Genomic DNA, 27,515 nt, shown 5'->3' on the forward strand with positions numbered 1-27,515 from the left:
ATCTCTCAAAGGCTGAATTCCCATTAATTTCAGCAGGGTCAGCATGAGAACCATTACTGTTTGCTCAGCAGAGCCAATGAGTGTTTTTGCTGCTCTGAATTTATATTGTACTGATCCAGTAAATATTTTCTGCCACTTGTAATACTTAAAGGCTTGAGTGGAGCTGTTAATTCCCTGTCTCTGCAGGCTGGTGGGTTCCACAGTCAGATATGTTTGCAGGACCAGGCTCTAATTGAGTCTGACTCCTCTTTGTAGTCTAAGATTTCTATTGTCTTTCCTATCTCTTTACTTTGATATTCTGCTTAAAAGTACCCAAACCCTGACAAATAAAAGGGGAGCTCCCCCTACTGCCCTCGGTGTTACAGCTCACAGGGATAAGAGGCTACTGTATGAACACAGATAAATACAGAATTAAAATACAAAGGCAGATGTGTTCTGACTTTATAGCTTATTTTAGCCATGAAAACAGTGCTGACTGCTGTGCAGTGTTTGGAGGGTCGTGGCTTTTTATAACAGGAGAGACTGAGCCACGTCAGCACAGAGCATTTCTGCATTTCTGAATCTCTGTGCTTTAGCAGAATCACTGTTTTTTCAGATGAAATCATACAGCCTGTTGTCTCCTGGAGCAAGGGAGTCTTTCCTTCATGTTGTAGAAGTTTTAAGGACATTGTAGTTATGCTTGGTTATGGAATTTGAAAATGGAGAATTGTAGGATCTCCTTTATATTCATTAACAGTATGGAAGAGGCACAGCTGTGAATTTATACACTTCCCTACCTGCAGCAATAGCAACCTTTGAATCTTCAAAATAGTAACACAGACCATTTTGTGCCTTCAAAAATCCATCTCTGTGCTTCCCTAGATCCTGAGGCATCTCCTTACTGCAGTTGGTTGGAAAGCTTCTAGAAGCAAGCTTATATATAAGCACCTAAAAGTTAAAAAGTAGATATGTTTCTCTGTGAGTTCCTAGCACTTTTTAATGAAAATTCCAAGAATACAAATTTACCCAACGTTTCAAAGAAATGTTCCAAAAGGGATGTTGGCTGTTCTGCTAGCTCAGACTGTGACAGGTTATTTGGACTGTGAAATAATACGAAAATAATAGAGTATGAAATTTGATGGTGTTTTTTCAAAACAAAGTTTTCTAAAGCAGAATATTTGTGGCCTTCTGCTTCACTGGAGATTATTTTTTTTTTTTCTTAATAGCTTTTATAGTTACATTCAGATGCTCCAAGCCAACATATTTCTCACAAAACCAGTGCCAAGTTTTGGCCATCTCCTTCAACTAATTATAAAATCTAATTTCCAGTCCCATAGCTGAGAAGAGTGTTGTGCCAGCTGTGCCCTGGAGATCCAGCATGGACTAAGAGATGGGTGTGTTGCAGTCATGTAAAAGGGAGATTATTTACCTATAATATCTAGGACCAGGACAGCTGCACCAGCATGGGAATTTCAGTAAAGCACATCAGAAAACCCCAAAGTCTACATGAACCCATTTAGGTTTGTAGCTGTGGATCTCAAACTTCAATGAGGCTGTAGCTGGAGCTGATCTGATGGATCTCTCTGTTCTGGTAAGAATAACTACTGACAGGGGTGGTGCTTGGGATGCTCCAGGGACAGGGACTGTCAGTGAGTGTGAAGAGCTGAGCTCTCCTGGAATTAATTACTTAGAGCTGCTCAATGGACTGAAATTGGCTGCTCCTGAAAGTACTTGAGAGTTTTCTAAGACTCCACTAAATTTCACTAAATACACTCTGAAACCATAAATGAGTCTAATACACCACTGAAGATCCAAGGGCAGATAAAGTGAAAAGCTCTTGCAGTTAGGAAAAATGCCAGAAACCAACTACATTCAATTAGGTAACTAGATTTGATTTCCTATAGCATTAAAATTGCTTAATTGCCTGTGAAAATTGTCTGATGTGTTGTGGGTTAAATCTCCTTCTTGGAGCATTTGCAGGAAACAGCTTTGCTAAAATTGAATTTATTTGTGGCCAGAATGTCTCTTTGCAAATTAAATTTTTGTTAAGGTGGGAAAACCATTTTAAAATAAAACTGATTGTAAATTCTTAAAATTATCTCATAAGGGATATCATGTCTAGCACCTGAGTGAACTGAAAAAGTTAGAAGTTGATGTCTTCCCCTTCAGTGATTTGTAAATGATTTTCATCCTCTTTACTTAGCACTGGAGATGACCCTGTTCTGGCCAAATGAATTGTGTTTGCTTTTGCATTTGTAGTATTAGGATAAATATTTTTAACTCAGATAATTTTGTCAGACCAAGCTAGAGAGTGACTCAGTGCTTTGTTAAACTAGAACTCGTACACATCCACATTTCCAAGTCTCTTGAGTGGACAGAGAAGCTGCTTCTGTGCTGGCTCATCAGGTGTTTCTAGCCAGGAAAGAAATTTCAGCAGCTTCTGGCCACTCTCATTTTGTGATCTGATTGTTTTTTAGTCCTTTCTCCAGCCACAAGCTTGCTGCCATCTGTGTCACAGTGATTTACTCTGAGCACAGCCTTCACTCTGTGTCTCCATGAAGGGCAGCCCTCAGCGGGGCTGCAGCAGGGGCAGCACAAGGACCTGGAGCTGTTCCTGCCTCGCTCTTTCCTCTCTCTGCTTCCTCACTGTTATTGCAGTGCAGATAGATCTTCTTGCCAAGTGCTGCCCAGAAATGTAGATGAAATTTTCCCAACTGCAGCAAAGGAGAGAGAACATTGAGCACATTTATATCTTGTGATACAGGTAGACGTCCAAATGAAATATCTCTAATCAGCCATGTAAGTGGCTTTCAGTTCTACCTTTTCCAGGAAAATGAATTTATAACAATAATAGGACGTCTCTAGTGCAAGAGGCCCTTAAAGTAGCCAGGAATTATTCCTTTGCTTCATTGCAATGGGATATTTTTTGACAGATTCTAGCCTTGGGTGCACACTGCTGCACAGCTTGAAATATCCACCATGGCAGTTCTGCAGACCTCAGTGCATGGGGTGCTGCTCAGGAGTGGTTCTGCTAGCAAAGAACAAATCTTTGTCCAGTACCTTCCTATTTCCATATTGAGATTTGCCAGAGCAAACCTTGATTTGTTGTTGTTTTCTGTCTGGCCTGTGACACACTAATTTAGCTCCCTCCACTTCCCAGGCTGCAAGCCAGGATGTGTTCTAATAAAAACATATCCTGGGTAATAAGAGCACACATGGCACAGCATTGGAGACACTCCAATGTTCTCTCTTTATGTTACACCATTGTGTAACCCTCCTGGAGTACCTGAAAAATTCAAATTATATTTAGATGAGGGGAGCAAAAGGTGAGATTGTATTGGCATTGTTGCAGAAAAACACTGAATAAGAAAGCTGATTCATCACCTGACTGTGCATCACCTTCCTGGTGAGAAGGGGTGAAAGGAGGACCAAGGAAAAGACCTTCAGCATCCGTCCTCCAGAGTGAAGAGGTTACAATTTGTCTCCTCACAAGGAAGAGGAGAACAGAGAACTTATTCTTAAAACTCAGTTTTTAACAGGGATAAAAAAGTGGCACAGTCTTGAGACTCTTGAAACCACGGGATATTTTTTCATTGATTTGCTGGATGTTGGAACAGGTTCAGCTGTCTGCAAGGCAGTGGTGGTGTGGTTTAGTAATCTCAGAGGAAAACGGTCTCTCAGGATTTCATTCTCTTCCTCCCTTTTTAATGGCATATAATCACATGCAGATCTCCCAGGAGGATGAGGAGAGCCAGGCTGTGAGGCCAGCCTGCATGCAGAGCAGGGCACAGGGGATCCTGCCTGCTGCACACCCAGACACCTCCCCACTGAAACTCACCCTGGCACAAGGAGACTGGCTCAGCTGAACTTACACCCTGAATCTGCAGCACCAATGGAAACTTGGCCTGTCACTGCAGTAAAAGCAAGATTTGGCTTTGTTTGCCATTTTAAGCTATGGAGTTTGGTAATCAAATTGGATCAAATGGCTGCTGATGTTCTAGAAATGGATCTGGTGCTTGGCCAGGCTCTGTAGAAGCCTGGATCAGGTGCTCTGGTGAAGAAGTGGTGAGGCTGCACTGAGTCAGTTGGATTCAAAGGAGGCATTGCTTTTCTCCCCAGTGTTTTTATTGAAGAAATGATAGGCCAAGAGCTATCATGAAGTGGTCCCCCCTAATGGACAAGGGAAATGAAAGAATGTGATCAGGAGTAATCTTAGATAAGAAATGAATGGCAAAGAGGAGGCACAGAAGACTCTACATTTCAGACCCTGGAGATCTGGGAGCTGTTTGTGACTCTAGCTCTAGCAGACCAGTCTGTCTGACCTTTTGAAAGGAGGCAAGGCAGAAACATTTGTCACACCCTTGTTTTGGGCAGTTAAATCCTTATTTGAAGACCCACAACTTTTGTGACTTTTCCCCACTAAAAAAAAAGAAAAATGGGAGAGCACTGTTGTTAGCACAACTGTATTAAGTAAGGCCTGGAATTATGGTGTAAACTATTGTTGTTGAGAAATTTTAGAACATTGTAAACATTATCTGTTCATTACACTAACCTGCATCCATTACTGTGTAGCACTTGGTATTTATTTTCCTTTCTTGCTGGAGGTAATTCACTTTAAGGAGTGGTTGCTCCATCTCATGCAGAGACCTTTTAGCAAAGCAGTTCATACATGTGATGAGTCTCACAGTGGGTGCTGGCACAAGGCAGTTTGATGAGCAATAAGCTTTAGTTGTTAATGTCAAAAGGTAGAAAAAATAAATTGAATTTTCCTCTGTGAGAGGACTAGCAAATAACCTTAGGCAACACTTTAAGCTAAAACCAAGAGGAAGAAAAGGATTATGGCTGTGTGGGAAATGTGACAGTTACAGGTAGGGCAAGTTATATAGAAAGATGCTCTCTCCAGGCAAACAAGTTTAACATCTTTCCTCTGTCAAACAGTAGATTATGTTTTTGATTGTTAATCCCAGATAAACTCCTCTTTGGGAAGTGACCCTACCACACATTCTTGGCCACTCACTTCTCCAGCAAAGTGGGTATTTAACAGCTTCATTTATCCTCATTTATCTGCTCAGTACCACCTGAGACTCTCACTTTGCTGCAGAAGCTGAAAAAGGAAAAAAAGGTCTTGCTGCCTTTGTCCATGTGACATTTCTGAAGTCCCAGTGATGTCTCCATCCAGCAGGTGCTGCCTCAAGATGTGCCTGTGTGTGGCAGACAGGGACAGCACAGTGATCCCCCTGTTAGGCTTCTCCATCTGGTCATTTTTTCAGGTTTCTAAAGTACTCCTTTCCTTAGTAAAGGACTCCTTTCCATAACCACAACATGTCTTCATCCCTACAGATGTTATTCCTTCATGTAAAACCAGGAGAGAAGGTCAGCTAATGGTATAAACCTGTTCAGTTCACACTTCCTTCCATCCCCGTTTCCTCTGGCTCACCTGCTTTGGGATCCATGTGTAATGTCTAATATATTGCATTTGTGCTGGGGTGGAAGGGAGGAATAACTGTTGGGCAATGGCAGCTTCCAGGTAGGATAGTGCACAACAATGCTGAGAGGGTTTCACACAGTCTGGGACCAAGGCTGTGAGCTGGGTGCTCTGAAATAACCTGGCCTGACATTACTGCCTTCTGCAGCTCACCCTGCCAAGTGCAGTCACTGGTAATTAATGAGGAGCGAGGCATCTGGTGATTTCAGTGTTTTTGTATTTGTCTCAGGTTTTCAGATGAGAGAAGGACCGAGGGAAACACAGATATTGATTTTTCCAGCTCTTAATGTGGTTGTTTAACAAAAGCAAACACACAAGCTTCAGGTCTCTGGTTACAGTGCATAGATATTTGCTTGTGAAACACTCTGTGACAGAGGTTTTTTTGAAGGGGGATTTATGACACTTGGGCATTGTCTCTTTGTCATTTTGACCAGAGAAAATCAGAAGCAGCTCCACCTGACACTGATGCGCAGTAGTTGGTAGCTCATGCCAAGCTGCAAATGCAGTGTTTGACTCCAGAGCCTGGGTTTGGTTAGAGGTGGGTTGGTGCCCCACAGGGTGGTTTGCCAAGCCAAGACATGCTCAGCTTTCAGTTTCATTGCAGACTAGTGTATCCATGCTGAGATAATTGCACTTTTCAAGTTCCACATGTTGAATGTGTGCTGGGCAGAACTCTGAAGGCAGAGTTGTGTTACATCTATCTAAATAAATCCCAAAGCTGCCTTCCAAAGTTTTGTGCACACAGAAACGGGCTAGAAACCGGTGTTTCTTCCTCCATTGTCCATGTAATGGACGATAAGCTCTTGGCCTGACCATTTCCTCTTGTTTCTCTTTGCCAGGCTGTGAAGAGTTACTAAAAGATGTCCTGTCTCCTGAAAACTCAGAGCCCCAGCACTACCAGCCACAATATGTTGATTACTATTACCAGGTAAGAGAAGCACTCTTCCTGTCTGATGTTAGTGGGCTGAGGAAGCCTCTGGAGTGATATGTAGTTGGATCATTGCAAATGTTGTTGTTTTACTTGGCCTATTGACTCTTCCTCCCGAGGTGCATGGCTGTCAGCAAGCCATCCATCCTGTTTAACTGCATTTAACACGGGTTAACTGGTGGGAAAGTATTTAGCATTTAGCTAATGCTCCTCTTACAAGCCTCAGTATTCACCTGGCTGTGAAGGGAGATCCCTGTACAAGCTCGCTGCCACCTCACGAGTGGAAAACACTGGTTTGTATCTAATTTAATCAGTCAAACTTTGTAGGTGAACAAGTCCTTAGGGACCTTCTGCAGATAATAAACAGGGCCTCAGCAGCTGTTGGACAGCAGAAACAATACACCATTGGAAATCTTTGCTAGTATTTTGGCTGGTGGGTGTAGCATATTTTTAAACCTCATTTGTATTCTGAATTTGTCAGTGTCTGTGCAGTCTAAGAAGTAGAGCACTGCTAAGTTTTTCTTTTAGCATCTCTTTGTCCCTTCTTCACTTTACTTTGGTTTTAATCACCTCCACTCATGTAAAGATTAAAGGCGCAGTTGGCATCGTGCATTCAGAGAAGGATTGTGTTAGTGGTGCTACAGACTGCAAATGATACAGAAATCAACAGGACAAGCATTTTACCTTCACAGGTAGTGAAGTGTGGGGACAATTCTCATGTGTTGAGGAAGGATGTGATAAGTGTGCTGGTGAGCTGCAGTTGGTTTCACTGTCCATACAAAAATTACAGAGACATTTCCTGCACCTCAGTGCCCATCACCACTCTACTTGTTTCCAAACCCCTGGTTTTGTACCTGATGACACAGATACCCACCATGCTGTTGCTTGGTTACCTTAATAGATGCCATAAACCAAACTCCTTGGTTTGCAGTAGCTGATAGAGGCTATAAAATGCAAACAGGCTCTGCACAGTCGATGTTCCCCTGTTGCTATGCAGATATGTCAGGCTGGTTCTGACACTCGTACAATGCAGGTGACAGTTGGGTCTGTATTCCTTAGAGATTTCACATCTGCTGTCATGCCAAGATGTGCTGGGGAGAGCTCTTGAAGACAAACTGCAGAACTCTGCAAACTGCACCTCCTCTGCCATTCATCCTCCAGGAGAGCCTGAGGGTTGGAATTGCAGTTGCTAATCCTGGTAACAGCTGCTGAGCTTCCCATTTGAGTGCTGGATTTGTGCCTCTGGAGAGGGAGGGGGCAGAGGGTGACCCTCCCTGTTCAGGAAGAGCTGGTCTGACCCTGCTGTGCTGGAAGCCCTGCTGGTCACTCCTGATGTCCACCAGCCCCCTGGATGGTCCCTGCAGGGGATGGCACCACTGCAGTGGGGTCCTGCAGTGGTGTTTGTCCACTTTAATAGAGCCAGTGTGGGATTTGTGCAGCCTGGGAGCAGAACCAGCTCCTTCCACACCTGCCAGGCCAGGTGAGCTGTCGTGGTGGGAGAGAACAGGGAATGGTGTGCACTGCTGTACATCCCACACTTGTCCCACAGCCCTTCTGCACCGCTGCTCTCCGGAGGGGCTGGTTCCGCCTCCCATCTCCAGGTGCAGTTTGGAAAGTGTTCGCTAGATGTCAGCTAAGGACTGGGAAAGGGCGTGAGCAGCCTCTGCCCCGAGGATCCTCTGCTGTGGCAGGAACTTGGAATTTTCTGGCTGATGAAGCAGAGGAGAGCTGAGGGTCGGTGGATTTGAGGTTGTCACCGTTCATGGCGTTTGTTCTCCGTTCCCAAAGAAGAACATATGACAAACACATACACTGTCCTTGCATCTCCCAGACCTTAATAAGTGTGAATTCCTGGTGGTGTAATCAAGTTTGTGGGCAGCTCCCATTGGCACAAATGGTAGTTGCCTGTCTAATCTGATTTTCAGCCCAGTATGCCCTTTGCATGTCTCTCCAATTCTCAGGTGCACTCAAATTCCCAGGCAGGAGAAGGACACAACTGCTCTGATGGTACAAATAGATACTTTAAAAAGAAATGCATCTTTTTTATTCCACCCAAGGGGCTGTGCTTACACAAAGGCAGGTGCTGAGCTGGTTCATTGTTATGCTGTCTCTGCATTGATGACTTGAGAGGAAGTTTCCCCTGTCCTCTGCTTTCACTTTTGCTTCCCCTCCCCAGAGCCCCCTCCCTGTATTGTCGCTTTCTGAAGCCCAATGGCAGCAAACTGAGGAGGTAAAGGTAATTCCAAGAGGTGAGATGAAGTGGCAGGGGCCACTGTGAAGTGCTGAACTGGTCCAGCTGTTTGCATATGTTGAGTCAAATGGGGAAGAAGAAACTGCCAAGTCTCCAGCCTTTAATTAAAATCAACTGAGTGCAATTAATTTAAAGGGATACATAAAACCCCTTGATACCAGGAGCTCGGGGCATTTCATTTGACATTTTTTAAATGGTCTGATTTTACTTTTTGTTTTTCTTCAGTGTAAACAAAGAACAAAAGCCAACAAGCTTTTAATGTCTGAAAACTTTGTCAAAAAAAAAAAAAAGGCAGGGAAAAAAATCCCATTGTGTATGCAATTCAAAATATAAGGACCGTTCTATGGAAGGTTGTTCATGGCCTGTATTGAGAGGCTGTGTGAGTGATATCACAGGCAAATGGAGAGCTCTGCCTTTGAGCTCAAGGCTGTTAAGGTGTGATATGCAGAACATAAAGAGTGTAACTTCTATGGGTTACTACAGGATGTCCCACTGACTTCCATCAGCATTGATTCAGGCTGCAGACTGTTTTGTCTTTGGACCGGAGGCAGCTGGTCCAAAGAAGCTTAGGAGGATGGGATTGCAGTTAGGAGATAGCAGTTCTAGAGCCCTTCAGCTTTGGAACATAGAAATAAACCTTTTCTGTCTGTCTGTGAGTTGAGTCTGTTGATTTGGTTAAAGTCTGAATTGTGCTCTGTTTGAGGCACTGCTTCAGTCAAGTGCTGTTCATTAGTATAATTTCTGTCTCTCACAGCCTTTAGAGAGGTAATAGAAATACTCAGAATTTGCCAGAAGCCAATTTGTCAATCCTAAATTCCTTTCTCAGTGTTTGCTGCTATGGCCTCAACTCTTGTTTTGGCTTCAGATTGAAGGGAGACAAAAGTCTCCCTAGTCCAGTTTTCTTTGTGGCAAGCATCTAGTGGCACTTCAGAGGCCTTGGATAGCCTTTTGGAGATGGTAACCAACACAGAGTCCACAGCTCAAGCTTGTGTGTGAAAAGGCAGGCCCAGATTGAGGCAGCTCAAACAAAGCAGAGTGCCTGTGTCTCCAATTTCCAACTGGCTGGCTCGGAGCCTTCCCGGGCACACAGCCAGCTGGAGCACTGGCCACAGGACTCACAGGGAGCTGGGCTGGCTGCATCTGCAGCTCTCGGGCCAAGGTTTGCACTGCAGGCCCTGGGAAGCACTGGTGTGGGTCTAGGGCTCTTCTGTCTGAGCACCAAGTTTGGGGAAATGGGAATCAGAACAGGAGCTCCTTTGGCAGCTCTTCACCTGGTGGATTTGGGCTGTTCAGATTTGAAGGGAGCCTGAATTGAGACCACCCCAACAGGGGACAGAAGAGGGGGTTGAGTGACAGATTTTGGAGCCTCTCACATCAGCTAGCAGGGCACTTCTGAGTGCTCCTTGTGAAGGGACAGGCTGTTTTCCCATGTCAGTTGCTGCCTTTTCATCTGGAATCGATGGCCAGAAGCCACATGTGCAAACCCAGTGGAAGAGCGTGTTGTAAAGAACAATAATGGCAGGGTCCTTGTTTCAATCAAAGCTGTTTCTTATTAACTGGTGCTGTATTGAATTGCCACATACCTTTTTTTTTCTGTTCCCATCTGTAAATAAGAGTGAGTTTGTCTCTTCCCAAAGTACAGGATGATCGCTGCACATCAAAGAATGAGCTGTCTTTTCAGTCCTCTGTGTGTTCCCCTGCCTGCCAAGTGATTAATTACACTGTATGAACAGCAGAAAAATTGTTGAAACATGACAAATAAATTTTGTTTGCCTCTGGGATGGAGCTGGGACTGCTGGCTGATCTGCTGCTTTGAAAATATTTTCAGTAGCAATTAGGAGTCCCTCACCAGCTTGTGAAAAAAGTTTTTTTCCCTACTAGCTGCTTGAGGATATCTCCAGACACCTGTGTCAGAGCAGTGGGGACCTTCTGCACTATGAAGACATTGTGATGCGAATGGGTTTTTCACTAGGCTGTGGAAGAAGGTAGCAAGAGAGCCTGAAACCAGAATATTTTGAATTTTAATCTCATATATTCTGTGTTTAGAAATAATGACTCCACCACGATCATTGCATTGCCAGTGTTTTTGGAATGAATAACTGACCTCATTTGTTAGAAGATTTTTCTTGATAGTGTTTTTCCTGACATCAAACACTGGTGTTTCCAATCTTAATGTGAAATCCATCTTTCCTTGCACCTTCTGTGGCAGCAGTAGTGGAGACACTCCTATCTTAACAAAAAAGCACCCAAGGGTTAAGGTGGAAATGCCTTTTCAACCAATGGCCAAGAGGAGAAGCCAGTCAGTGTGGTAAGGACAAGCAGTATTAAACACATCAAACTGAAGCTTTTTCCCTTGTTTCTTATCATCCTCCAGTTTTCTGCAGCACCCACATGCTCTGCTCTCAGTCCCTCTTGGCTCCCATTGTGTTTTGAGCCCCGCAGATGCTCGGTGTCTGTGTGTGAGGATTCCCCTCCCTGTGCTCAGGACCTGGGCTGTTTCTGCCCCCCTGGTATCACACACTGCATGTCTGCAATTGCTCCCCTTGCCAAGCTGCTGGGGGCTCCTGTGTCCTGCTGCCCCCGTGGCACCTGGCACATCCAGAGGTCTCTGTTGGATCCAGTGCCCTAAATCTGCCAGGTTCTCCTTCCCCTCAGCCCCTGCTGCATCCCCTGAGAAATAAATCTGCTCAGCATCTCCAGAGATGGCCTTTTGGGATGCCCAGCCTCAGGGCTGATCCCAGCCCCTGCTGAAATTGGTAGAAACAATTCTTAGCCCCTGGCAGGTGTTGGATCAACCTCTGGGGTTGTTCCCAAGGTCGTTGTCTGAATCCTTGCTGGAGGGGTGAGGTGGGAGAAAAGCTTGCTAAAGTACAGCCATGCAGTTATAGAGAGAAAGAAGTGCCTGTTCCTAGGCAGGATTTGACAGTGGCAGTGTGCACTGTCTGCACCAGTGAGAAGTTTATTGTAACCTCTACAGGCAGTACTCTCAGCAATTCATTTTTCCTATTTTTTTTCAAGCATCTAAAAGCAACATTAACTACAACTGCTGAGAAACCCCAGTGAGCAATTACCCACAGCAATGAAGAGCATGGTGTGCCACCATTTGGAATTCATTTACATGGAAATTGCCTGCTTTCACCTGGTGATATTCTGAATTTTATTTTTTAGGTTTGTGCATACATGCAAAAATAACTGTCCTTGGTCAAAACACCTGCATAAAAATAACCTGCCTCTGTGGCTGCTCAAGCTGATTCTGAAATGTTGCCCTGAAGAGCTGCTGTACTGAGAATGAGCAGTTCTGCACTTGGGGCAAGGCAGGCACCTTTCAACAAAATAAATGCCAACTCCTCCAAACACAGCCATAAAAGAGATTGAAGATTATTTTCTTTTTTCAAAACCAGCTTGAATTTTTGATTTGGGGGAACATCACACACTGACATTTTTAAAGGGGAAATTACTTCACCCCTGACTCATTTTTGCTCAGTTGTGGTATAAAATATCTCAAAAGAAATAACACGCTCTGGTCTGGTCAAAAATAATTCTTCTCTTTCTCAAAATATGTTTTGGGTTTTCTTTAGGGAGAAAACTGAGTTTTTGACTTTCTCATCCTAGGCTGGGTCAACAAAATACTCTGGGATCTTAGGGCCTGTAGGCTGGAGAAATCTTTTCCCATGCAGTTCTTGGCACAACACCCCAAATGCAGCCCCAGTGTGTGAGGCCAGCAGGGCTGGGGGTGACCTGGCAGAGCAGCCACAGCCCTCAGAATGGAGAGTCTCAGTGCAAAGTGGTGGTTCAGGGAGGGCCCTGTGAGAATCCAGCATCTGGGCTGAATTTGTGACAGTGCTTTTGTACAAATTCTGCCAGTTAGCTGGTTTAAATTTTAAGCACCTGCTCTTGCAGGTGAATCACTGTGATAGAAGCATAAATCAGTGAGGGGCCAAAGATTGTTTGCTTCCCCACAGGGTTGTGTCTGAGTTAAAATTTACTGTTTCTTAGGGCTAAATTTGGCTGGGTGGTTTGAGACAGGGGGAAGTGTGAGTGCCTGGTGCAGACGTCACAGCTGTGACTCGGCTCCAACTGAGCTTTCTTCCAGGCATCCAGAGCAAAGTCATTCTGTACACTTATTGTTATCTATAGATTTTTTTGAGTATTTATTCTCTGTGGCCCAGGTGGAGTTTTGTGTAGCATTCACAGCTTTACCATTCGGAAGCTTGTCACCCCTCTCTATGGCAGAACCACTTAATAGACATTTTCTGTCTCAACCTGAATTTTCTTTCTGAGTCATTATCTTCAACCTTTTAATCTGCTGATTTTCTGACAGAGCACAGTTTTGGGGGTGTTTTTTCTGAATTTGTCAGTTGCCATGGCAAAATATTCCTCCCATCCTTGGATAAACCAATTTAGGCTATGTCATAGTCTTTAGGTAGAAGCTGTGAAATGACTGAAAGCTAAAAGTTGGTGTCTTTTATTGAGGAGGTCTCATCCCTATTGATTTAGTCCTTCAGGTAAGTATGGCTTTGTGGTTTACTGCCTTTTGCCTTTTGTTTGATGTACTGAAAATCTGTCCACTTCAATATGTGGTGTGTCCTGAGTACAGCATTCTTAGCAACAAAAGCAAAGAAATATTATGGCAGCACTTGCCTTGCTTTGTGTTCCTGTGAAAGAAATGCAACTGCTTGGTCAGAGGATGGTGAGCAACTCCTGACTGATACACAAATACAAAATATCTGTAATAAAAGTAGCTCTATGAGGGCAAGGCACACAGCATTCACTGGCTTTCTTGACACTTGCTTGACAAGGAAACCTTTGTGCTCCACTCCATAAATTGACACTGGTTCTTTCTTACTTGTTTACTTGTTTTGGTTGTTTTTTTTTTTTTTTTATTTCTTATTCTACTTTGTATCATTTCTCCTTGCTGCTTGGGGAAATTTCTGCTTCATTTATGGAAGATTGTGGGACAATGCACAGTTGTCTTTCTTCTTCGAATATTTACGGTGATAAGGCTGTGAAATTGAAGTATAGGGGTTATTTTTAGTAAATAACATTGATTTAAATTGGTTGGTCTATTTTTTTATTTGTTTGTGGGTTTGATTGTTGGTTTTTTTCAGAACAAGAAATTTCTATGTAAATGTGTAAAAACTGGTTGATAAAACCAAGCTGATTAATAAAACCAAGATTCCAGGTTACTATGAAACTGTAAAGAGAAAGTCAACCACAGAGGGATGTTCTAGCTGATAAAACCAGCAAAATCCCTCATTGCACAAGCAAACAAAAAGGATTTGACTGTTTCTTTTCTCCCTTTGAACTTCTCTGACAAACCTGAGAGCAGTGTTGTTTTTTGAAGGTAGCTTCTTTCATTTTTCAAAACAATAGCTGCACGTACTGCTAGAAACTTTCCCACTAAAATAAAAACATTCTTCTGTAGGTGAAATCTTACAAGAGTTGTTTCTGTCACACAGCTATTGCTGTGCTGAGGCAGTATTGCAGGGTTCAAATACATTATTCCAGTAGCCTCAAGAATTGCCACCAAAGTGACCCAGACAGTTCATGAATTGCCCAATTCCTTTCCCAGGTAGGAAAGCTCCAGGACACCTTTCCCACGTCCTTTGTCTCTCAGGTCTGTCCCAGCTCTTGCCACATCCAAAGTCCCCACAAGAGCTCGTGGTGTTTGTCCTGCTCTCTCAGGTGTCCCCAGGCTCTCCTGGCCTGGCTGTGACCGGGTCCTGCTGTGGGACTCTGCCACAGCCAAGTGTCACACAAGTGCCACCATGGCAATGTCCTGCATCAGAGACAGCAGAACTGTTTAAAATTAAACCAGTATTCAGCTGGGCTGATAGAGCTAAAATGAGATCTTGATTAGCCTGTCTGTTTTTAGAAACTGGAGAAGAATCAAAAAGTAATTTTTTAATTTTTTTTTTTTTTACATGCTGCGGTGTAGAATGTCTTTGTCTGGGTGGAGGCAGGCTTTGCCAGCACTGTCACACATCTGGGCTCAGAGAAGCAATTTGTAACTGAACAGGAAGAAAAAGTAGGCCAGCCTGCAAGAGAGTATCTAGGAATTACTCCTGAGGGATTTGTGCTACACTGCCTCCAGCAGCTGAAATAACAGCATGAAATTGCGATTAAAAATTAAGAAGAGATATGGGCTATTTGAACTTCTTTCAGTCAGGGACACAGAGGCCCTGCTAGGATGGGGATGCACAGAAATGCAGCTTCTGTTGAGCAATTATGTGCCAGCAAAGGCTGCTGAGGTTCATCCTAAGCTCCATGGAACAGGGAGATAATTTCTTTCTTTGCAGAACCTAAACCAGTTTCAGCACTGGTTAAAGTGGAGAGAAACTGTCCTTGCTCCAACAGCTACAGATGAGAAATAGGAAAGGAACTGTCAATTGTTACATTTTCTGAGTTTACAGAAATCCAGGCAGGATTAATTAGGCCCCTGAGAGGCCGTGTTAATTAGGATTTAATTTGCCAAACTTGCTCTTTGGCTCACCTTTTTACCCAGACTGTTGGTGTGAATGCCCAGCTGACTCCAGCATCAGCTGGGAGCAGACCATGAGGCAGAGCAGCCTGCTGGGGTGGATGTGTACCCTGATCCCAGGATTGTTTTGGAACTCAGTTATGATAAGCTGCTGGGAAGTGTAAGTTGGAATAATAACAATAATCTAACCATGGCAGTGTTGACACAGAGCTGACGCAAGTGCTGATGAGCATTTTGGGCTGACAATGTGAATCTGGTGGCTCAGTCTGAACCACCAGGGCTAGGAAGGGTTTGGAAAGGGAATGCACAAAGCAGAAAAGGCATATCAAAAAGGATGATTCCTTGGAGCTTGTGCCAGCCTGTGTAAATAAGCCTGTGATAACAAAGTGTTTGACTTTGCAAGAGGTTTTGGTTTGTCCTGAGCTGTGGAGCCTGAGAGTCGGGGAGGAGACAGCCCTGGTGTGAATCCTGCTCCTTTGTTACCTCTGGGCATCAGTCTCTGGTCACCCCATAGATTGTTTGGGGAAGAGGCTTTCTCAGTGTGTGTTTGTGCAATGCCACCAGAGCCAAGCAGGATAATGACTGGAGGAGAGAAAGTTTGCAGGCTCTGCACCCTTTGATAGGTACAGCAAATACATAAATATGGTATAAATCCATCACAGAGTTTTGGCTACCCATTTGTATGGAATAGTGCAATACTTAGGTAAACTGTCTTGCCCATGGTAGAAATTTATTCATAGCACCCTAACAAAGCCTGACCTCATTTAAAATGGGGAGAGCTTCTCAACTGACTTGACTGTGCTGCCACCTTCTTCAACTGACAGAGAGGATGTTTGTCTTGTTTTGGTGACAGAATAACAGACAGAACCTTAGGTATTTTTGTGTGTTCTCCACAAGAAGTTTCCTTTATCTGTAATTGTTCTGTATTTATTACTGCCATATGCATGTTGAAAAAATTATTGGTGTTTGTTGCTTCAGTGAGTTCTTAATCATTGTGTCCTTGAAGGCTGATGCCATTGGGGAACATTTCTGTGGGTAACTGGGGCATGTGTCTTTCATCAGGAGATGGACATATGGTCACAATGCCCCAAGGCACAATCATGGGAAGGTCTAGTGCATGCAAGGTGGGAACCTGTCCAGAATGGAGAGGGGTATTGAAGAGCCATGAAGAACTGTTTGTCAGAGTCTTAGATGCTAAAAATCAATTTAAGAACATAAGAGAAACAAGTTTGTGTTCCTGCTGAGCTGGTTGGGAGTTTTTTTCTCACCTTGTAAGCTTTGGAGACTGTTACAGTAGGAGCTTTACCCATATATATCTCTTCTTCCAACTCTTACAGCTTCACCTTTGGCAGGGTTCTCTTTGTGTTTTCAGAGTTTCAGAATTTAAAATGGCTTGTCCCTCCTCAGAATATTTCACAGACTAGTTGTTATTGTGAAAAAGTGAGGAGACCTGAATAATGAATGAAGTCAGTATTTCACTGCACCTCTGAGATCTGCTTTTCATGGAAATCAGTAATGCAGAGTATTTTATGAGACTAATAGATAAATATTGCCTTTCACAGATATTTGTTTTCCTCTGAACTGTTCAGCACGAGGATCAACAACCATCCCACAATGAATCACACTTTGCAGGGTTATCTGCCTGTGGGAGCTGCCACAGGTTTGTCACCTGGGAAGCTGTTAGTCAAGTGGCAGAGTAAACCATCAGCTTCCTCCTTCCACTGTGCTTTGAAACTGCACTTAAATGTTTCTGTTTGTCTCACTGCCAAGCAATGGTGAGATATTATGGGGAATTATAAAAGGGAGTTTTGTGCAGTAAATTCAGAGTTAAACTGTTCTCTAGTACAATTCCTTGCCTGTAAAGGAACTCTGAGGAAGCCTTCTCAGATTACTGCACCCTGACAAAACACTGCCATCAGGAGTCATCCTGTGTCATGGTGTGGTTCTCATATCAAAGGGAAGGAGTTTGTGCTCAGATACTGCAGAAGGTGCCCTGCCAAGAGTGACTGATACCCTGCTGGTTTACAAAGAACAGTTTTAGCAGTGAAATGTACTGAGTAACACTGCCCCATGTGCTTTGTGAGGCAAGGTCCTGGGGCTGGGGAGTGTCCTGGAGCACTTTCTCTGCATTTATTGAAGGTCACTAATTTTCCTTTATAAACAAAATCATCAGATTGTTCCTGACTTAGAGCCAGGGCATTACTTGTATACTGTTGAGGGACATGCTTTTCCTTCAGCTTGTGTGTAATCTTACTAGATCAAAAACCTTCACAGGGAGAGAGTCTCTCTTGATTGTATTTTTATAGTGCCTGTCTTGTGTTCCTTTGCCTCTCTCCTGGGAGAACAGGATCACTTCATTTTAGAAGGAAGTCATTAGAAAGGGAAGAAAGCAGCACTAGTAGGAGTATTTCAAGTTTTACTGAGTGAAGTGGTCATATTTAGTGTGACTTAGATACTTGCATTGTGCATGGACTCACCTTCCTATGCAAGGTCTTCCTTCCTGTGGGGGAACTGATACCCAAGAGAGGAAGGACTCTCCTGGAGAAGCTCCCAGGAGTTCAGACTGGGTTAGGACATCCCCTCTCACCTCTGTGAGCGTGGCTCCCTGGGCAGGTCTGTTTGAGTAGGCTGGGGCTGTCCAGGGGTTTGGAGCTGCCCTGGAGGCTGGGGCTGCCGTGGCACCCCTGACACTTCCATGAGAGCCCTGGGGAACAGAACCACGTGGACCCCACACCCTCCTGCTTCCCGAGGCACTTCACATCTGTAACTGCTTCTTGGGTGACTCAGGGGCTCTCAGAGTTTCCCCTGTGCTGACAGCTCACTGCCTCTGTTCTCATGGCATCCCAACACTTCCATTCTGAGCTTGGTTAATTAGAAGGGAGAGGTGAGTGTCAAGGGCAGGGATCAGTGTTTAAGGGTAGTTCAGTGTTTTAATTTGAGCAGATTATGGAAGTAGAATGTGAAAGGTAACTAGAGGTATTTTGCTCCCTGCTGAAATGGTAAAGAAAGGTCATATTTAGCACAGGGGGGCCCTTTCCATGACCTGTTCTTTACAGCACATGGGGCCCTGCAGGCCCTTGGCTGGACTCAGCCCACAGCCATGGGGCGTCTTAGTTTTCAGTGGATGATTCCAGTCTGCACTGTAGGTCATGGTGCAGGTGCTGGGTGGGAATCTTCATTAGCTTCATTTCCCTCTAATATTGTATATTCAAAGTATCTGTGCAGCACCAGGCATTGACAATACTGCTGATTACTTCACATCACTGTTTAATTAGGATGAAAGACACGGAATGAGCAAGCGGAGATTTTACACTAGGGAAAGAAATTGATTTATGGAACAATCAGACTGTTAGCTCCACCAGACTTGTTAAAAAGTCACTGGGGTTGATTTAAATCAGGGAATTTGTACAAAATTATTCTTCTCAGCCTGTTGATTGCAGAGACCCAACAATGGGGCAGAAGTGGATCCTCTGCTGCGTTCTGTGCTGTTTCTCAGGAATGAGGAGCTCAAGACTGGACTTAGCAATGCCTCAGTTGGACCCGTTGAAAAGCCTTGCCTGGGCCATACCTGTTCAGTCACAGAGCTCTGCTCTTGCTATAGCAAGGAATTTCTGTCCTTTGGCCCATGTGGAATCACCTGGGAATTAAAACTGATCTAATCTAAAGGCAGCTGGGGGATGTACCTAGGTGCTGCCCTTTCTCATGCCTTGTATAAATGCAACTATCACCCAAAAGGTGCAAATCAGTCTGAAAGGTCTGGATAGTGTTAATATTGTCACAGCCTTGCCCACACTCGTGAGCTTTGTTGGGCAGCTGTACATTTCTGCTGAAGCTGGGAGTTCTCCCTGAGGCGTCCTGAAATAAATGCTGTATGAATCGAAGGTGTCTTGCCTCCTACAGCAGATCTGCACCTGCTGTTCCTGCTCCAGGCTCAGCCCAGCACACCCAGTCTGGCATCATCACACCCTGCCCTTGCCAGGCTGCCATGTGAGGGCCTTTGCTGTCTGACACCAAATGTCTCCCAGCTCCTGCTCACAGTGGGGCTGAACAGGGGTTCTGTTTTTCCTGGGATGTCTCTGTTTGTCGAGGAAACTTTGCTCTGCTGATATTTATAGTCTTGGTGCCTGTGAAGGGACCAGAACAGAAACAAAAGGCTGTCTGTCATTCTCTCAGGCTGCTGCAGCGCTTGTTGCCCCAGAGTTCCTGTGGGGAACTGTAGGTTTGGCTGAGCTATAGCTGAGTTGTTTTTTCTTCCAATTTCTGTAGCTAGAAAGGGGAGTATTTCTGTGACCAGGGCAGAGAAGTTGATACAGATACTTGGCTAATGAACATTTGTCAGCCAAGAAAAATTAATTCTACCTTCACTGTTAATGAAGGGTGTATTTGGGGGGACTCTAGTGCTAAACACAGGACCAGGAGAGAAAACAGCTGAATTAATTTTCTTATTACTACAAACCTTCTGTGATTTTTGGGAAGGGCAGCTGAACCATGCCCTCCATATACCATGCTGTCCTCCCTCTCAGTAAAATAAGGATAAAACTATAGGTTCTGACTGTCTGCATGGCAAGCTGGCTGGCAGGGCACATTCACACTGTAGTTGCCAGCTGTACTAAGCAGAGTAGCCCCCTCCTCTCATTTCTTGTCCAGCTCCAGAAAACTGCCATGGAATTAACATGTGCTGCCCCAAGTCTGGGAACAGCAGCCACATCCCTCAGCAAACAACTCCAAAAGGGCTTGACAGTTAAATAATTGCCTCTGCTGCCTGGCTTTTAAGAAATTAAGTGGAACTTAAATGGGAGTTCTGCAAAGTTTGATAGTCCTTCCACTTTGGCAGTCCCTCCACTGCCATCATTCATGGTGGGTGTTTAAGCTTCCAGTCTAATGGGGATTTGTGACGAGGCATCAACTCAGAAAAAGTGTCAACAGCACCATAGGTCAGACAAGGACATATTATTATGCACCTTTGAAAACACAGCCAGACTTCACATCTCAGCCCAGCATGCAGCAATCATTAGTCACCCTGCATAATCCCCTTGACCTATTTTTTTTTTTCCTTTCACAGTGGTCACATTTGAAAATATTGTCTAGAGCTGGTTGGGCCCACACAAGGTTGTTAATTGGGGCTGTCTAGCTGAGGGGTGACACAGAGGCCAAGTTCAGCACAGTGTGCTCAGCACCCTGGTGTGATGCTGAGGGCTCCCAGGGAGGGAGGTGGTGTCTGGGAGGCCTTGTGCCACCAGTGTGCACAGGAACTTTATTCCTGATGCTTCTGAAGCACCTTGGTGCTTTGGTTTATCTGGAATTAAGGATTTGCCAGGAGCTGCCCCAGCAGGAGAGTTGGAATGTGAGAAGTGCTAATGACATTCACTTACAGGAACAATGGAGCAGCCAGGAAAAGCTGCCCACACACCTCCATCCCAGAGAGCTGGGTGGGCATGGCCTTAGTCATTGGGGGATTTTAAAGGGGTTGCCATCCTTGTTTTCCCTGAAGGCTGGTGCCAAAGCTGAGGGAAGCAGCACAATTCCCAATGCACTGGGGCTGTCACTCATTACCATCTCACAGCAGCTGCTTTCCCTTATCCTGTAGAGACAACTGTGGGGTGGCCCTACACAGGTGGAGAGATGTGGAAATGATCTGCAAGCTTGGTACAGAGGCTTGTAACTTCAGAGAGATTTATTCCATATCCCATATATCAGTTAAACTCCTGGAGGCTGAGGCCAGAGTTATGTAGATGAAGGAATTAGCATAAAAACTATTTACAATACTTATTCCATTATTATACTATCAAAGTGCTTCACAGACTCTAATAAATTCCTGTTGCAGCTTCTCTGGGAACTAGAAAATTGTTATTCATCCAAGTCTGAAGATAAATTGAGCTGTTCAGGGATAAGGCCCCGGTTGGTGGCAGAGTCAGATTGGTTTCCAGATAAGCCAGGAGCCTGCATAGCACTGAGGTCACAGGAGATGTCCATCATCGAGTGAGAACAGGTACATGGGGCTCAGCTGCTGCCCTGTCTGCTTTTCTATCTGAGCATCTATAACAGCAGTGCTTCTGTGCATGTAGGTGGAATTTAATACCAAATTTCAAAGGCTAATAATTTTCCAGAGTGCTTTTCCTTGTCCCTCTGTCTGCAGAGCCTGCCCAAATGAAAGGCAGAGCAAAGCAGGGCTCCTTTGCCTCAGCCAGGGAAAGGATCAAAGCCCAGGATGGTGCTGAAGGCACAAGCCTGTCTGCTTACCTGCACTGGGTTATGAAGCTGCTGGTCCAGGGAGATGGGTAGGTGTCAAATCTGCTTTACAACACTGCACAAGGGTGGTATTATAAGTTTGCTGCACCCTTGTACAAAAGGCATGTTCAGTTGATTAGGTCAGGCTGTGTTTTGCTAGAAGCAGCCACTTTTGGAAATCTTGCTTCTCCCTATCACATCAGCCTTTCCCTGGTGTCTCAGGAGCCACAGGTGAGTGTGAGTATCCTCCAGTCCCTACAGGCATTTGTAAAATTTACAAGGCTGAAAAAAATTTGCAGTGCTAAAATTTGGAGCTGATGGTCTTGAAGCTTGGTGCCCACACTGTCAAACAGAGGTGGTCAGAAATTGCTTCTCTCCTGCTGGAAGGCTGCACTTGATGTCAGGAGTGGTGCATTGAGTGCATTTGAGGTATGGTGCAGGTGTCTTTGTGAAGCTGTTTCTTTGTCTGGTTTTGATCTACCATGACAGGACAGAGCTGTGTCAGTCTGTCCTGATTATTCCTACCTTTATTAAAGCCCTGGGTGCTGAGTGCTACTGCCTGTGCTCTTGTGCTGTTCATTCAGGGATTTAGGGCAGGCGTGCTTCATGTCGCCATCATCATCTTGTAAGGGGCAAGGAACAAATGTGCTGCATTCCCTAGATCCAGGATAATCATATCTGACAGCATACTAATTAATCATCTCACAATCAGGTAATTCTTTCCCATGTAGCTGTCTAATTACTGTTTAGTACCCCAGAATTCATTGTGCAAATAACTCATATTTTCAAGCAGGGGTTTCAAGGAGGAGCACAGTGGGCCATGACTCCTGGTGTAACTGCTCCATCTTCTTTGAATTACTCTTGGGATAAATTTGTTGTGTCAAATCTTTTAGCCTACTGAACCACAGAGCAGCCCTAATTGTTACCATATTGGCCACAAGGAAAGAGTGTGCCCAGCTCCTCTGCTCAGTGCAATGGGCTGAGCTGCTGATAATGTGCTCACAGTACATCCATATGTTGGCTCCCCAGGAGCTCTTCCTAACCTAGCAGATTATAAAATAATGAGCTTGAGCCATACTTTGGGGATCAATATACAGGATGCTCTTAAAAGATGGACTTGTACATTAGAGTGTGCTGAATGTCACCATGGTAGAGATTTACTTGTAAACCAGGGAAGACAGCAAAGATAAAAATTACAATTAACATGTATGGCTTGAAATTGCTTTCTGTCTTTGCCTCCAGGTCATTCCCTTGTGGTTTAGTTGGGTTTCCCAGTGTTTGTGATGTGTCCTGACTCTGTGTGTGCATGCATGAATCCAAATTCTATCCAGCCAAAAATTTAGACTCATTCAAAAATTTTAACCACACTTGGAAGAGCAGCAGAAAGTTTACAATATTAATCTTTTGTGTGTCATAAAAGAGCTTTTTTATGGGTTTCATTAAAGTAAGACAGACCTTCATCCGTGGGACTTTACCAGTGCAAAAATGATTTCATACTTCAGCACTATTCCCATATGTGAAAGAAATCAGTGAAAGCTGATACAAGGCAGTTTCCCAATTGCAGAGCTGCCTCTTGGGCTGGAAACATTATTTAGGTGTGTGTGATTTGGGTTGTTGCTAGCTATATCCTATAATATCTGTGTCAACACTATAAAATTAATCCCTAAGACATCAGTGTCCAGCTTGAACAGCATATGTACACCTACCTTATGTTGGCTGTGGACCCACTGATAATTTAATATCTCCCATTTTTTCAAAGCTCTGTGACCCTAACAAAGAGGTGACTTCATGTCCTGGTGTCAGGTTTACCCCAGACATATTGCAGCAATTTTCTCATGTTTTTATTGCTCAGTTGTACTCAACTGTCTCTGTATTTGCTGCATGATTACGCCTTCAGTGTCCAGATCATCAGACCTTTGCCCAAGCCGGCCTGAGAATGGCCTTACAAACATTCTGAGGAGCTGGAGTGTGTTTGATTTTCCTTGGCTTATTTGCTTTCCATTATGTGTCTTCATGGTGATAAAAACTGCTGCTGCCAACGTCAGGAGTGCTCCAGCTCTGCTGTGTGGAACACACAAAAGGAGGAATGATGTGCAGGCTGTGCTCCCAAAAACTGCCTCGTGGAGCTTCTCCCCAGAGGAGCCAAGAGGAGGGAAATGTCGACCACATAAATAGCAGGGGCTCTCCAAGAACGTGTGCTGAAATAAAAGCAGCTAAAAATAGTCTCTGGGACTAAATGTGAATCATCTGGAGAGCAACTCACAAAATTTTCTGCAGGAAAATCCTGAAAGGAGGAAGCCATGCTTTCAGAAGCAATCATGCAAGCTGGAAACAAATAAAGGCTTCCTATGAAAAATAAAGTCTTCCTATGAAAAACTGCAGCTTCCAACATGTGTCTTGGAGAGAGCTCACACCCTGCCCTGGGTCTGCCTTCTCCAGTTGTGCTGGGGCTCAGTCTCATTCTTACTGGTGCAGGTTTTGGTTAAGTCTCCCAAGCACTGGGATTTTTATTTTCCCAGATTTTGATCCTAAAGAACTGGGACTCCAGCAAGTGGAATCAGGCTTTGTTACAACAGCCAGTCCACAGAATTTCTCTCTCCTCCAGGCAGTTTGCGGGTGCCAGAACCATGGGAAGACGGCAAAACTTTTTAAAAAATAGTGGGTTTGGTTGCACCCCTTCTTCCAGTGCAAATGCTTATCCCCACTGGCTTCCCTCAGCCATTCATTTGTCTCTCTTTGCCAGTTGTAATCTGCTGGGCTTTACCAGAGCTATTTCCAATGCAACGCCTTTAATCCCAAATTGAAAAGTCTTTGTGCACTGGGGCCTCGGTGTCGTGTGGTGAATATCTTAGATGCAGAGAGGGAGCAAGGTGGCTTCTTAGTTACCAGTAGTTAACACAACCCATTGTGGCTGATTTAATTGCCATTTATCCGTGTCTTTGTGTGCCCTGCTCGGAACTGGAAATAAGGCAGAGGATAAATAGCCATAAATAGCCGTGGTTCACTGTGGCACCAGGGGAAAGCTCAGCCATAGAGCAGCCCTGGAGTGCTCTGACAGGCATTGAGGAGCGGCCGAAGCCTTTCTGCAGGACAATGCTGGGCCACAAAAGCAGCATTAGGGTCAGCAGCACTGGGGCCAGCATCATTGGGGCCTGCAGTGTTAGGGCCAGCAGCATTGGGGCCTGCAGCATTGGGGCCTGCAGCATTGGGGCCAGCAGTGTTAGGGCCAGCAGCATTGGGGCCAGCAGCATTGGGGCCAGCAGCAGTAGGGCCAGCAGCATTGGGGCCAGCAGCAGTAGGGCCAGCAGCATTGGGGCCAGCAGCAGTAGGGCCAGCAGCATTATGGCCAGCAGCATTGGGGCCAGCAGCATTAGAGCCAGCAGCATTGGGGCCAGCAGCAGTAGGGCCAGCAGTGTTAGGGCCAGCAGCATTGGGGCCAGCAGCGTTAGGGCCAACATCATTGGGGCCAGCAGCAGTAGGGCCAGCAGCATTATGGCCAGCAGAATTGGAACCAGCAGCATTGGGCCCTGCAGCCCCAGCCAGGCAGGAGCAGCTGGTTGCAGAGTGATCCCCAGCAGAGCCCCTGGGACAGAGCTGCCATGGGCACACTGCTGTGCCAGGAGCGGGCACTGAGCTGGCACAGGGCAGTGGAGGACCCCTGGACAAACAGACACTGCACCTGTTAAAAACCAGAGCAGGCTCCTGGTACTAAAGTGATTTTTGTATTTTTTATAAGAAAAAGAAAGGCCCAAAGCAAGGGGGCCTGGACTGAGCAGGAGCGCTCCTGTCCAGGATGCTGCAGCGCCGGCGCTGGGGCTGCTTCAGCAGCGATGGCCCCGATGGAGCAACACAAATTCAGGGGGTCAGAAGCCCCTTAATATCCTGTTTTTTGTCCCTCTGGATCGCTTTCTTTTTGGATCCTTCATTTGCATGAAGGTTTAAGGCGCTTGATTGGCCCATTACTGTTCTGTCCGGGCTGGCTCCTTTTGCTTGGTTCACTTTACTGAGGTGCGTTATGGTACCTTGAGTACCTTTTACAATATAATAACCAAACTAACAGTACATGCTTAACGGTCTATCAACTATTTTACAACAGTTTCTATCCCATTTTTAACACACCCGCACCTCTGCTCCACCAGCTGGGTGTGTTTCTTCTCTGTGTGTCTTGCAACTTCTGGTTTTGCATTGGCATTTCTGGCTGAGATGCTGGATGTGCCAAATTCAGTGGTAAAGCTGTTTCCTCTCAGAGTTGAAATGTCCATAAAACGCTGATTTTGACAACATTTTGGCTCAGGAAAAAAGGAAATTATTTGTGAATATCAGAGTTTCTCATTTTGATGTGTTTCAAGAGTAGAAGCTTGAGGTTTTCATTTTAACTTGATTTTTATTTGTTTAATCCTTAAGAACACTTCAAGAAACTGATTTGCACTAATCTTTACAAAATTCTTCTAGTGAGAACTTTCACATTTTCCTTTAATTCTTTTCAGGAGTATCAAAATTTCTCTTTCAGAATCCCTATTTTCAGCCTGAGGCTTGTGAAAGACAGGGCAGCTACCAAGCAAAGCAATCTAGGAATATAATGGGAACGATATTTCATGAGAAATTGTTCTTTTCCATTCAGGAGAAGAATGACTAATGTGTAGTGCTTTTCTACTAGCTGTTAACAATGCATTTCGTTTTTCCTGACGTGTTTAGAAGAATGCGACAAGAGCCCCGAGGCATCTTCTAACAAAGAAACGTCTCACTTGGCGTTTTTACAGCGAGCTGAGGCTTTTCTGGGTTACACACGTCAAAGTGAAGTGGTGGGTGTACCTTCCATTACCCACCAGAAAGGAAACAGAAGGAAACAGCCGGATAAAGCCATGGGTTTATTAAGCAAATATTTCTATGTAAGGTCAAGACATTGCTGCCTGCTGAATTTATTACAGATTTCAGGCCTGCTTTTTAAAAAGCTTTAAGTGTGAACAGATAAGGAGTTAATTTACCTTTTCAGAATTAGACCTTCTTAGACCTTCTGAAAAATTCATGGAAATTGTGAATGGGAGAGATACATTTTTAAACATGCTTGGTTTATTTAAGTGCAATATTTGCCAGTCTTTGCTGTGATGTGTGGAGCCCTCCCCTCTCAGTTCTTATCCCAGGATATCCTAACTGATGGAAAATTGTCTTCACCCTCTGCCCTGAACCCTTGGCTCTGTATTTTTGAATTTTACAGACGTCAGGCCCAGCTGTGCAGTGGTGTGACCTAGAAACAGAGCCTTGCCCGCCTAGAGTGATGTGCCTTCAGCATCTGTGTGCAAAGAGCGGGAGCTGTCCCAGGTGCCCCGCTCCCCGGGGTGTCCGGGAGTGGCTCCATTAACAGATGATCATCCTTTTGGCAGAACTGTTCACGCTCAATCTCTTTGGCTGAGTGATGAAGCTGGTTGGAGGCAGAGCACTCCAGGGCTCAGTGTAAATGCAGTGCCAGGAGCTGGCAGAAGAGCAGTTCATTCTTCTTCCAGAATGTGTCTGGGAGTACAGTGAAGTGTAAAAACTCAGATGCAAAACCAGAGTTACCTTCCCGTGGTACTTTCTTGACCTCATTGTCTCCTTTTGCTTCGCACTCTCCTTTTCAGCCCTATTATTTGAAGTCAGGAACTGAGGCCCTTCTGGGAGGGGTCATTTAACTGATTTACTCCAACCATACTACACGTGGTCTTGTACAAGGAGTTCATTTTAAGTTATTTACACCCCTATAATGGTAACTGTAGGAGGAAAGCAGAGGATTAAAGTATATCCTCCCTGAAAATTTAAATATTGGGAATGTTTGATCCTTTCCACTTTGAGCAACCCCTATCAGCAAAATTCACCATTCAAAAATTTCCATTGTTGCAGAAATCTGAATTATAGACGTTGGTCTAGTTTATGATTAAATTATAGAAAAGGGCAAGAAGTGTGTTTTCCATACCATTAAAATTTGAAAGATACTGAAAAATGTTGCCTACCCTAACTCAAGAAGTAATTTTCAGACCTGTTTGTGAGCAATAGGGAAAAAAGGAAAAAAACATGTCAGATCAGTCATACTGATAATTTTTAAATGCTTTGATCTGACTTCCATAATGTAAACATTGTTATTGTAGTTGACTCACCTGTAGAAACATATCATATTAATGCAGAACAAGGA

General features: G+C 44.6%; 1 protein-coding gene across 2 annotated transcripts in view; it reads left to right on the top strand.

Annotated features, from left to right (window-relative positions):
- Nucleotides 1–27,515, top strand: part of RAB11FIP4 (RAB11 family interacting protein 4) — a 116,665-nt gene that overhangs the window by 38,310 nt on the left and 50,840 nt on the right. For both annotated transcript variants that reach the window (XM_063175954.1, XM_063175953.1), the window contains exon 3: nt 6,304–6,392. In XM_063175954.1, the coding sequence (XP_063032024.1) occupies nt 6,304–6,392 (89 nt within the window). The remainder of the gene's footprint in view (nt 1–6,303; nt 6,393–27,515) is intronic.

This window comes from Melospiza melodia, chromosome 24 (genome assembly GCF_035770615.1).
Source record: "Melospiza melodia melodia isolate bMelMel2 chromosome 24, bMelMel2.pri, whole genome shotgun sequence".
Classification (NCBI taxonomy): domain Eukaryota; kingdom Metazoa; phylum Chordata; class Aves; order Passeriformes; family Passerellidae; genus Melospiza; species Melospiza melodia.